This window comes from Chiloscyllium plagiosum, unplaced genomic scaffold (genome assembly GCF_037043375.1).
Source record: "Chiloscyllium plagiosum isolate Xiang-an unplaced genomic scaffold, Cpla_swu_hap1 HiC_scaffold_10, whole genome shotgun sequence".
NCBI classification, from domain to species: domain Eukaryota; kingdom Metazoa; phylum Chordata; class Chondrichthyes; order Orectolobiformes; family Hemiscylliidae; genus Chiloscyllium; species Chiloscyllium plagiosum.
Window position 1 is genome coordinate 92,274,638 of NW_028270148.1, and position 13,677 is coordinate 92,288,314.

At 40.8% G+C, this 13,677-nt stretch overlaps 1 protein-coding gene across 1 annotated transcript in view; it reads right to left on the reverse strand.

The window, feature by feature from the left end:
* The window catches only part of galm (galactose mutarotase), a 69,870-nt gene that overhangs the window by 12,277 nt on the left and 43,916 nt on the right, over window positions 1-13,677 (reverse strand). Inside the window, exon 4 of the mRNA XM_043696410.2 lies at window positions 8,630-8,711. Within this exon, the coding sequence (XP_043552345.2) occupies window positions 8,630-8,711 (82 nt within the window). The remainder of the gene's footprint in view (window positions 1-8,629; window positions 8,712-13,677) is intronic.

Below are 13,677 nucleotides of genomic sequence, written 5' to 3' on the forward strand. Positions count from 1 at the left end.
TGCACTAGAGTAGCATTTTAACTGGGAGTGTTATTGAGGAATTTTGGATACTTTGATAAGTACTCCGGGAATAGCAAGGCTTGATTTCCAGTGCACTACCTCTGAGGTATAACAAAATGCACACTAAGGTCTCTGTGATACAATTCCAATGGTGCATTCATTTTTTTCTATATACATTCACGTTCATCATACATAATCCCCCAAAAGTGCAACATCTTATACTTCAGAGAGTTAAATTTCATTTGCCACTGTTCAGCCCATCTAACAAGCCTGTCAATGTCATTCTGTGGTCGAAGTCTTTCATCTTTGCTATTTACCACATCACTAATTTTTGTTAAAAATCACAACACCAGCTTATAGTCCAACAAGTTTATTTGGAAGCACTATTTCTTCATCAGGTGGTTGTCACCTCCAAATCATGACTAATTTTTGTGTCATTTATTAAATTTATTCATCATAAATGCTGCAATCATGTAAAGATCATTAATGTACACAACAAACTGCAAGGGAGCCAGCACCGAGCACTGTCATATGCTGCTGGACACAGGCTTCCAGTCACAAAAATAGCCATTAAACATCACCTTCTGCTTCCTGCCATTAAGCCATTTTTAGATCCAATTTGACAAACTGCCCTGGTCCCTAATGGCCTCTTAGCTTCTTAACCAGTCAGCCATTCAAATCATTATCTAAAGCATTACTGAAGTCCACGCGGGCTACATCAACTCCATTAACCCTCATCTCCACCTCAAAAATATTCAAATTTGATACCTATGATCTCCTCTTGATAAGTCCATGATGAAAATATTAATTCTGTCCCTCAGAACTTTTTCCACTAGTTTCCTGACCTAGTCAGACTCACTTAACTGTATTTTCCTGGTTTATCCCTCTCATCCTCCTTGAATAATTAAGCCACATTAGCTGCCCTCAGTCCTTTGAGCACCACATCTGTATCTGGAGAGGATCTGAAAAATAATTCATTGTCTTCCACACCAACATGGGATATATCCCATCTGAACCTGATGATTTATCTACTTTTAAGCCTGATAAAACCATTCATGTCCCTACCTACTAAATGCTAGTTTAAGTATATCACAGACCCCTCTTTGATTTCTATACTTACACTGTCCTTCTCTACAGATGCACAGTACTCAACTGAAACCTCACTTAAGTCTGCTGACTCCACACGAAGATGGTCAAATTGGTCCCTCACGGGCCTACTGTTTCCCTGATTATTCTCTTGCCCCTAGTATATTTTGGACTTTAACTAGACAGTATTTTTCATTACACTCGTCCCTTAAAGTTGTCAAAACTGCATGGCTGTGTATGATGTCCGGAATCTGGATGACCTCTAAATTTGCCTAACAGGCCCACTGTTCCGTATGTCTGCCTAAGTGGTGAAAAACAAAGTGACAGGAAATAATGCAGTGAAGCCCAAACTCATTCTCAGCCACATTTCATTGAGCTCTGTGTGCCTCAGTTCCAAATGTCACATGACGTACTGGAAAAGCATGTTCTTGCACATTCCTCCCACAGAATGAATCATCTATATACACTTTAGTTTTTAGTAATTCACTACCATAATTTTACACATCACTAGTTAAAAAGCTAGGCATCTAAAAAGAATTTATAACAAGGTTTTCTTTTTAAATCAATGGCAATGGTGAAGTAGTAAACATCGAAGAAGAACATAGATCATGACAGCGCAGAACAGGCCCTTCAGCCCTTGGTTGCACTGACCTGTGAAACTAATTTAAAATCCACCTAACCTGTGCTATTCCATTAGCATCCATATCAAACCTTAAAGTTGGTGAATCTACTCAAAGTTTGTGAGAAGATTTGTAGCTCAGGTGCTTGTTGTTGTGGTTCACCGAGCTGGGAATTTGTGTTGCAGACGTTTCGTCCTCAGTCTAGGTGACATCCTCAGTGCTTGGGAGCCTCCTGTGAAGCGCTTCTGTGATGTTTCCTCCGGCATTTATAGTCTACTACTGTTGCAGACAGGGTATCCCATACCCTTACTAATCTGAGTAAAGAACCTACCTCTGACATCTGTCCTATATATCACCCCTCAATTTAAAGCTATGTCCCCTCGTGCTAGCCATCACCATCCAAGAAAAAAAGGCTCTCACTGTCCACCCTATCTAATTCATCTTGTATGCCTCTATTAATTCACCTCTCAACCTTCTTCTTTCTAACGAAAACAGCCTCAAATCCCTCAGCCTTTCCTCATTAAACCTCCATACCAGGCAACATCCTGGTAAATCTCCTCTGAACCCTTTCTAATACTTTCACATCTTTCTATAATGCAGTGACCAGAACTGTATGCAATACTCCAAGTGTGGTCGCATCAGAGTCCTGTACAGCTGAAACATGACCTCATGGCTCCGAAATGCAATCCCTCCATCAATAAAAGCTAACACACCGTATGCGTTCTTGTTGGGGAAAAGTTAACATTATTTGCCTGGAAGCCATTTTCCTGATTCGGCTGAGGGTTCCATTTTGTTCCCACAGCCAGAACTTGCTGGCTATGCATTCCTTACTATGAGTTAGTGTGAAAGGTTGTCCTTATCTTCCCTCTCAAGATAGTGTCTCCTCCCTTTGCTGAATGATCAACGCAGACTGTAGAACCAGTCAAGCTGATATAGACTTTCCAATTAGTCCCCCTTCCTCCTCTAGTTATTGCCTCTTTACGGTCATTCAGCCAGTTAAGGATATCTCTGCTTAGTATTAGCAATCTGTGTAGCTAGAGCAGGTAGTGAAACAAGTTGATCTGTCCACTTGTGGAATGCATAACAGTGCTTTAGTTTTAACCTTAATGACTAACCTCTAATTTAATACCAACTTGTAAGCATGCCAAACTGCATAATTAACGATCAGCTCCTAGCTGTTTTCTCTATATAACCCTGTAGTACACTGATGTACTTTGGAATAACACTGAGCCACAGTTAGGACGGTGAATTCTCCATGATATATCATTTAATAAACTAATCAGTTTGCAAAGTCCAAGTCTGAGAGTTTTCTTCAACAGTTCTTACAACCCTCTCAACCTGGGTGGCACCTTTCAAGGATATATGTACCTGGACACAGATCTCTCTGCTCATCTACACTACCAAGAATCTTACCATTCACCCAGTACTCTTTATTTTCGATGTTCCTTCCTAAGTGAATAATCTCACTTTTCCACATTAAATATCATCTGCTACTTCTCAGCACAGCTCTGCAGCATCCTTCCACTGTCCAAAACTCCACCAACCTTAGTGTCATCTGCAAATTTACTAACCCATCCTTCTACGCCCTCATCCAGGTCATTTACAAAAATGGCAAACAGCAGTGACCCCAAAACAGATCCTTGCAGAACACCACAAGTAACTGATGGGATGAACATTTCCCATCAACCACCACCCTCTGTCTTCTTTCAGCTAGCCAATTTCACCCTCAATCCCATGCCTCCATATTTTCTGCAATAGCCTACCATGGGAAATCTGATCAAATGCTTTACTGAAATCCATGTACACCGCATTAACCACTACCTTCATCCACCTTTTTGGTCACCTTCTTAAGAACTCAATAAGGTTTGTGAGGCACGACCTACCCTTCACAAAATCATGTTGACTATCCCTGTCTCATTCCTGATGAAGGGCTTATGCCAAAAATGACGATTCTTCTGCTCCTTGGATGCTGCCTGACCTGCTGTGTTTTTCCAGCACCACACTCTCGACTCTGATCTCCAGCATCTGCAGTCCTCATTTCCTCCTAAAATTCAGGTTCTCACCCCCCTGCTGAATTAGTTTAAACCCTCCCGAACAGCATTAGCAGATTACACCCCCCGAGATATTGATGCCCCTCTGGTCCTTGTGCAGACCATCCCATTTGTATAGGTCCCACCTACCCCAGAATGAGCCCCAATTATCCAGGCATCCAAATCTCTCCCTCCTACAACATTCCTGTAGCCACGTGTTCAACTGCTCGCTCTCCCTATTCCTTGCCTTGCTAGCACGTGGCACGGGTAACAAACTAGAGATAACAACGCTGTTTGTTCTAATTCTAAGCTTCCACCCTAGCTCCCTAAATCTCTGCCTTACATCCCTATCCCTTTTCCTACCTATGTTGTTGGTACCCATGTGGCAATTGAAACCACTCCCTGTGCTCATCTCATAGCCCTATATCTTCCTTTGTTTGATTTACTTTTCTCATAAAAGCCACTTCACAACTTCAAATGCCCCTGTGCTGAAGTAATCTGTGTCCTAATCATCCTTTGCACAAATAAATCATTCCTAACTTCTCTCCTCATTCTTCCTATGACATCTATACCCCAGAATATTAAGCAGTCAGTCCTGCATATCACTGAGCCACATCTCTGCAATAGCTTTGATGTCCCATACCCATGTTCCCAACCATGCCCTCAGTTCATACTTGTCAAGATAAACTGCACTTACTTCAATACAAGTTATTAGTTTTACCTCGTTCTCTGCCAAGCTCTCGTCTGCCTTGATGAAGAGACTTGTTCCCCTTATTTACCGTATCAGCATCAGCCTTTTCTCACTATCACTTTGGTTCCCACCACTGCATCTGCATCCCCCCCCACCTACTAGTTTAAAGCCTCTCAAGTAGCACAAGCAAATCTCCCAGCAAAAATATTGGTCCTCTTCCAATTCAGGTGGAACCCGTCCTCCTTATATAGCTCATTTCTACCCCTGAAGAAATCCCAATGATCCAATAATGTGAATCCTTGTCCCCTGCACCAGCTCCTCAGCCACGCATTAATCTGCTCTCTCCTCGTATGCCTATTCTCACTAGCACATGGCACCGGTAGTAGACAGATATTATTACCTGCACATTCACAAATGTCATTTACTGTATCCGTTGCTCCCAATGCAGTCTCCTTTACATTGGGGAGACTGGATACCTTCTTGCAGAGCGCTTCAGGGAACATCTCTGGGACACCCGCACTAATCAACCCCACCGCCCTGTGGCCGAACATTTCAACTTCCCCTCCCACTCTGCCAAGGACATGCAGGTCCTGGGCCTCCTCCACCGCCACTCCCTCACCACCTCATCTTCCACCTCAGCACACTTCAATCCCAGGGCATCAATGTGGACTTCACCATTTCCTCATTTCCCCTCCCCCCATTCCCCCCCACCTTGCCACCCCATTCCAACCTGCCAGCTCAGCACCATCCTCATGACCCATCTTACCTGCCAATCTTCCTTCCCACCTGTCTGCTCCACCCTCTTCTCCGACCTATCACTTCATCCCCATCTCCATCCACCTATTGCACTCTTGGCTACCTTATCCCCAGCCCCAACCCCTCCCATTTATCTCTCCACCCCAGAGGCTCCCTGCCTCATTCCTGATGAAGGGCTTTTGCCCAAAACGTCATTATCCTGCTCCTTGGTTGGCCTGGCCTGCTCTGCTCTGCTTTTCCAGCACCAGTTTAATCTTGACTCTGATCTCCAGCTTCTGCAGTCCTCATTTTCGCTCGATATTACTACCATCAAGGACCCACTTTTTAAAACCTTCTGCCTAGTTTCCTATATTGTCTCTGCAGAACCGCATCCTTTTCCTTACCTGTGTTGTTGTCAACAGCCTGCACAACCTGCTCCTGCTGGTCACGCTCCCCTTTGAGAATATTCTTCACCCACTTCAAGACATCCTTGACCCTGCCAACAGGGAGTCAACATGCTATTCTGATGTCTCACTGATGGCCTCAGAAACCTCAGACTAGAGGACTTTCTATTACAATCGATCGCTTGGAATCTGAAATTCCTCATGACAGCAGAGCCAATCACTACCAGAAACCTGGCTGTCAGTCTACACTCCAGAGATGCCACCCCTACTACAGGATCAGGTGGACCAAATAGCCTACACCTATTCCTATTCCTATTTCTTATGGTCTTAAATCACTCCTTAACGTGTATTGAATACAATTTATATCATTCATTATAATTTAATTCTTGGAGGACAGGCATCATTCTGGTAAATCTACACTGCACTACCTCCACAGCCAACATGTCTTTCTATAGGCAAGATGTCCAAAAGTGCACACACTACTCCTGGTGTGATTTAACTGTGGTTTTGTTATTGCTGAAGCATGACTTTTACCTCCTTGTATTTTAGTCCTCTAAATATAAAGGCCATCTTTGCATTAGTCTTCATGATTATTTCAAAGCCTGTTCAGTTAGGTATTTGGACCCTACTCCTCCCTCCCACTAACATGCTCTGAAACAGATTTGAATCAAAACATTTTGTAGATTTCCACTATTTAAAAAATACTATCTTTTTATTTAGTTTGAAATGTTGCTGACCTTATGTTTGCCTATACTGAAATACATTTGCCATAGATTTACTCATTCATTCAAATGATGAAAGTCTCATCAAAATATTTTTTTGTATTCATTCATGGAAAAAGGAACATCACTGGCAGTTTGTTACTCATCCTCAATTGCCCTTGAGAAGGTAGAAATGAGCTGCATCCTTGAACTGCTACAGTGCACATGCTGCAGATATACCCAAAATCCTGATACGGAGGAACTTCCAGGATTTTATGCTTCTAGCAATACTGATTACAACTCTGGACATTTTTCGTGTCATCGGCAAATGTGGATATATGGCTTTCAATTTCATCATCTAAGTCATCTAAACACCAAATAGTTCAGACCCAAGAACAGATCCTTCCAAGCCACCATTTTGTGTACTGTTAAATAAACTACCTGCCCATTATCCTTGTGGTATGTCTTCTCCTGCTCAATGTTATGGAAGATGTCAAAGTGTACTGTACCTTTAAGAAAGTTGAAAGCTAACAAGGACTTAGAGAAGCACAGAGTGCTAGAGAATTTACAATGTAACTTTTGATTCAGAACAGCTAGCTCTGGCTTGGCTGCCTGGAGACAAAAACAAATTCAAATTTGGCTAATCAGTTTACATTATACCCCAAAATACCAACCTCCAATCAAGTTTGAACTTAGTATATTGACAATATTAAAAACCAATGAAACAATCGATGCTTTGGGGTATAAGTCTGGGAAAAATTGAGCAGTTGGGAGGAGAACTGTCAAGCCACCAACATCTGCAGACTGCCAAGAGAACAGCTCTCTTAAAGGTACTGTTGTCTATCGATGACCTGTGAAACAGAAATCCTTAAAGAGAAGAAAGTCTACTGAGGAAAATACAAAGGAAAGATTCAATAGCTGCCAGGTTTTGAAATTTGAATCTTACTCAGGGGTTTTATCGGACTAGTATTATAGAAGGGAAAGTAAAAGGTTAGGAGGAGGAGTTGTAAATAGTTGTTAGCTAATTATTCTGTTTTACTTTAAGCAATAAAATTGTTATTTTTTTTCCTTAAATACTTCTTGGCCTCTTGAAGTTTCACAGAATACAATCTTTTCTGTGTTGCTGGTTTATGTTAGCAGAGGGGTTTATCAGTGTCATAACATCAACAAAGTCCTAATCAGGTCAATAATAATGCCTTCAATTTCATGAACTTCAACTTTAACTAATAGTCTGTTATGGGGGACTTTATCAAATACCTTTCCAGAAGATCACAAATAACATCCACAGGTAATCCTTAGCCAGTATTTCAGCTGCCCCTTCAAAAGATCAATCAGATGTATTAGGCGTGATCTAGTCTTTGTAAAAAGCATGCCGGATCTCAGTAATCAAGTTTTCAAGGTGCCCAGAAAACCATAGTACAGAGAACTGACCCCTCACAATGTCACCAGGAAAGAATGTTAATGGCAAGCTGAACAGATGGAGAACAAGATTTGCCACCTACCAGAAGGGGGTGAGGATTGTGAAGGGATGGGTTTCAAAGGCCATACAAGTAATAAGGGAGGGATGCAATACCTTGAGTGCCCATGATGAGCCTTCCTTCCTGCGGTTTTAAACACTTTCCGAAAAGTGCAAGCTCTTCTGGCAGTGGTAGTGTCCCTCCATCCAAGCCAGGAGACCTGGGTTCAAGTCCAAGTTGCTCCAGAGGTGTGTCCTAATGTCTCTGAACAGGCTGATTAGAAAATATATACCCACTCCCACCTATCTGCCCATGCCAGGTATTACCGTGTCAGCAGAATAACACTGGGCTCAATTGAGCTTTTTTGATCTCCCCCCCTCCGCCTAAGTTCAGTTGGCCCTTAATTATTTACGTACAGGTTCCAATTTCAGTATTCATTACCGCACCCTGTAAGAGTGAGTTTAGAAGTTGGTGGGAAGATGGTGAGCTATACACCTACCCTACTTTACTTGCCCCTCCCCCAACAGCAATCCCAAATATGAAAATTCAGCTTGGCTAGGGGCATGGAATATCGAGCCCCAATTTCCACCCATTTCCTAACAACAGATGTTAGACTAACTGGTCTGTAATTCTCTGGTTTTCTCCACTATCTTTATCAGGCACAATTTTCCAATCTAAATAAATTGTTCTTAGGTCTACAGAGCTCTGAAAGATCAGGGCACTTGCAATGTCCTCATCTATTTTCTTTAAAACATTAAGATGAAACCTCCTAGTATTGGATAGTTTTTGGTGCCAATATTTATCTCATTGTTACTTTGCTTAGCTTAATTATGGAGAATACTCCTGATTCAATAATTCCTAATACAGGAACCAAAATATAAATAAAATAACCTGCATATTCTTACCAGTTGGAATTGATGTTTTATCGACCGGCAGGTAGTTCTCTGCTTCTATAGAAACCTCATGATCATAAATATTAGGGAATCCCTAAATGGAGAAAGGAAAAAGTGAAAATTCTGATGTTAGAATATCTTCCTTAAGATAGAACACAGAACAGCATATTACAGGCCCTTTAGCCCTCAATGTTGCGCAGACCTGTGGAATCCATCTGAAGCCCATCTAATCTATACTATTCCATTCTCATCCATACACCTATCCAATGACCATTTAAATGCCCTTCAAAAGTTAGTAAGTCAACTACTGTTGCAGGCAGTGCATTCCAAGTCGTTACTACTCTGAATAAAGAAATTATCTCTGACATTTGTCCTATATCTATCACAAGGTATTAGAAGGTATCTATCTACAGTAATTATTATAGTTCATGCTCAAAACAATCCATGGTCTCACCTCATTTTACCTATGATCAGAACTCACTCTCCCTCCATTTCTGGCCCCTTGCACATCTGACTTCCTACGTCCCGTCATTAGGTAAAGACCAAAATGCTCTGGCATACTTATTCTAAGCTGGATTTTTAAATGAGGTGTTCACATTAAAAATCCATGAAGATCCTGCGTGGGATCAACCCATCTAATACCTCAATATTTAACACTAAAAATTCCTCCTCAAACATCCCCATCCTCCACCAATCTGTCCCTTTCAGACTCTCCTTAAAATTTACCCAAGCTTATGGTCACAATTCCTAATGTAATTTTTATTGAATTAGTGGGAATTTCTTTTCTGTGGAGCATCCTGAGATCTTTTGTTACATTAAGAGGTGCTACTTAAATTCAAGTTATTGTTTTACTGCACTCAAGAAATTCTAGAAATGGCAAGTTACAGTTCTCTCTGCAGATGAGATTATTTACAATTTACCCTGTGTATTTGGAATAGAAATGAAAACTATGTTGTGTCAAATGCAAGAATTTATAAAACTAATATTTCTGGGTTTCATAGTAATAGAACCAGGAGTAGGCCATTCATTAAGATCATGGCTGATTTACCCATCATCTCAGCTCCTCCTATCTACATTATCCCCATAACCCTTAACTCCCCTACCATGCAAAACCCATCAACTGTGTCTTGAATATATTTATTGAAGCTGTCTCTACTGCTTCCTTGGGCAGAGAATTCCATAGATTCACTACTCTCTGGAAAAAGCAGTCCCTCCTCATCTCAGTCCTAAACCTACACCCCATAATCTTGAGGCCACACCCCCTAGATCTAGTCTCACCCACCAACAGAAACTTGCCTGCCTCCACCTTATCTATCCATTTCATAATTTTGTTTCTATAGGATCTCCCCATTCTTCTAAATTCTAGCAAGTACAGTGCCAGGCAGCTCAACCTCTCCTTGTAAGGTAACCCCCTCATCTCTGGAATCAACGTGGTGAAACTCCTCTGCACCACCTCCAAAACCAATATATCCTTCTTCAAGCAAGGAGACCAGCACTGTGCGTAAAGCTCCAGGTGCGGCCTCACCAACACGTTGTACAATTGCAGCAGAATCTCCCTGCTCTTAAATTCAATCCTTCTAGCAATGAAAGCCAAATTCCATTTGCCTTTCTGATTACTTGTTGCACCTGGAGGTCAACGTTGAGCGATTCATACATGAGCACACCTCAGTCCCTCTGCACAACAGCATGCTGAAATCTTTCACCATTTAAATAATACTCTTGACCTACTATTTTACTTCCAAAGTTGATAACCTCACATTTACTAATATTGTGCTCCATCTGCTACACCCTTGCCCACTTACTTTATCTAAATCTCTCTGTAGACTCTGCACAGTTTGCCTTTCCACTCAATTTAGTGTTATCACCAAATGTCACACTGTCTCCTCTTCCAAATCACATATCACTAACAGCTGCTGGCCCAACACTGACCTCTGTGGCACCAGAGAAATACCCATTTATTACAACTCTCTGCTTTTTATTGGTTAACCGGTCCTCTCTACATACTAGTATATTCCCCGCAACTTCATGCATTATCTTATGGAGGAGTCTTTTATGTGGCAGCTTGTCGAATACCTTCTGGAAATCCAAGTATACAACATCCATCCACCATGCTTGTTACATCCTCAAAGAACTCCAGTACACTTGCCAAACACTACCTTCCCTTCCCTTCCTGAATCCATGCTGTGTCTGCCTGATGGAACTCTTTCCATCCAGATGTCCCTCTATTTCTTCTTTAATGAAAGCCTCTAGCATGTTCCCGACTACAGATGTTAAGCTAACTGGCCTATAGTTACCTGCCTTTTGCCTACACCCTTTTTTAAGACAGCGGTGTGACATTCGCTGTCTTTCAGTCCACCAGAACCTGCACTGAGTCTAGTGAATTTTGGTAAATTACCACTAACGCATCTACTATAACTTCCACTATTTCTTTCAGCACCCTTGGGATACATTCCATCAGGACCAGGGGAATTTATCTACCTTTAGACCCTTGAGTTTGCTCATCACTACACCTTTAGTGATAACAATTGAATTGAAGTCTTCATCTCAATCATTCTTTGACATGTTAGACACATCTTCCACTGAAGACTGACACAAAATAGTTATTCAAGCCTTGGCCGTTTCAACATTACCCAATATTAATTTCCCTTTCTCATCCTGCAAGGGACACACATCTACTTTAGCCACCCTTTTCTGTTTAATATAAAAACTTTTCCTACCTGTTTTTATATTCTGTGCTTGCATTCATAATATAACTTTCCTTTCTATATTGCTTGCTTTGGGAAAACTTTGAAAAGCAACAAAGAACCACAATCTTCCTGTTTCCCACTACTCTTGGCTACTTTGTAAGCCTGAGCATTTAATTGGATGCCTTCCTTTATTTCCTTGGTTATCCAAGGTTGGCTCTTCCTCCTCTTACTATCCTTGTTTTCGACTGGAATATACTTTCCTTGAGCTCTGTGAAAAATCTCTTTGAAAGGCCTCCACTGTTCCACCATATTACTGGTGTTCAGTCTAATTTAGCCAATGCCTTCCTCATCCCATTATAGTCTCCCTTGTTTAAGAATAACACCCTTGTTTTAGATGATACTATTTCACCTTCCAATGTATCCGGAATTCTACCATAATTTGATCACTCTTTGAGAGGATCCTAACTACAAGATCATTAATTTTACCTGTGTCATTACATAGGACCAGATCTAAGATTGCTCGCTCCCTTGTAGGTTCAGTAACATGCTGTTCAAGAAAGTTATCACGGATGAGTTCTCTGAACTCCTCAACATTGCCTTTACCGATTTGATTCGGCCAATCAATGTGCACGTTAAAGTCACCCATGTAAGAATGGAATGGCAGCAGTCATATGTCAGATATTTCTTGATTACTGTCGTCATGTGGATATGGTTCAGGGTTTCAGTCACTGATTTGACGAGATCACAAATGTGAGGTACCAACTGAATGCCATGGTTTATTCCAGCTGGGGGTAAGGAATAATAACGAGGAATGGTCAAGTCCATACACATCCTGGGCATCGTCTTGGCCCAGAATTAGCAACAGTTTGTGAACAGACCATGCAACAACTAAAAAGGGAAGTCCGGTTAGGCAAAGGAGGAGTTAACAATATTGAAGAAAAAAACCAAGCGGAAATTCAAATCATTAAAATATCCACGAGGTAAAGGAACAATCATAAAAGTCTGTATTCCTGCAGCAGACTAACTTAAACTTGTGAAAAATCCTTGTTTGACAAATCCTGGTCAGAGACCACCAAACATTTCCTCTTGAACACTGATTAGAATATTATCGACTGATTAACTTGATTTGAGCTATTATTGTCACATATACCTGTGTACAGTGAAAGTTTTGTTCTGCTTGCAGTACAGGAAGACTATATCATACAAAGATCACAGGGTGATAGAACAGAGCAAGAAATACAAAGTTACAGCTACAAAGAGATGCACAAAAAGCAAGATCAATATTAGATTTGAAATTAGGGAGGTTCAAAAGTCTAATAACAACGGGAAAGAAGCTATTCTTGAACCTGTTGTACCTTTTGAAACTTTTGTATCTTCAGCCTGATGGAAGAGTTGGAAGAGATTACAACTAGTTCAGAAAGGGTTTCTAGCTGCTCTACTGGGCAGAAAAGTGACCCTGGGATGTGTTCCCAGCAAGTGACTGATTTATTTTTGCATTAAATGATACAGCGAACTTTTAAAATTAACCAGCACTTATAGGACCAAGAGTGTGCCAGTAGATCAAATATTCTGGTTGATCAAGAGGGCCATATAATATAAAAACCATACACCAAGTAATAGAAACATATTGCAGGGGGTATACGCATCACTGATTTACTTGATTTATAGCATAAATTACTTTAATAATAGTGCAACTTTGCCTTAAATAAAACTTAGTAGAGAGCACCTGCACACACATACACACAATACAGTAATCTTCCAGTATTTGAGTTACACAATTTTTGCCATTTTTCAGTTCATAAGATGCTGGTTAAAACAAAAATTGCTGTAATGTTTTCTTTTTTAAAAATTTGCTGCAAAAAAGCTGATTTGTTAGGTATCAGCATTGGCTCAAATGGTGGCATGCATGCTTCTGAGCTTGAAGGCTTGAACCCCATTCCAAATGTTTGAACACAAAGATTAGACCAACAATTCAAAAGGATTACTGAGGGAGTTCTGTATAGCCAGAGCTGCCGAATTTTGAATGAGATGTTAAAGTGAGCCATGCGTGCAGCTACGTCCAAAATATATTTTAACTAAAATATTTTTTTTCTGCCTTTGGTGGTGAGCAAATTTTCCAACAGAGAAAGGTAATTACAGCTTTGTAGAGGTGCAGGTCATGTTTCCAGCTTAAATGCCTCTGTCCCTCCTTGGTGACTTCATGGTATTTATTGTACAATCCCTATAAACTGCAATATTTTTAAAAAGAAAGGGATTCCCACAAGATCAACAGAAAGTAGTGGACAAAACTACATTTTAAAAATTACTGCAACAAATCAGACAAAGCCAAAGTACCTCAAACATTAGTTGATGGGTGAAGGATATTTGAAACAA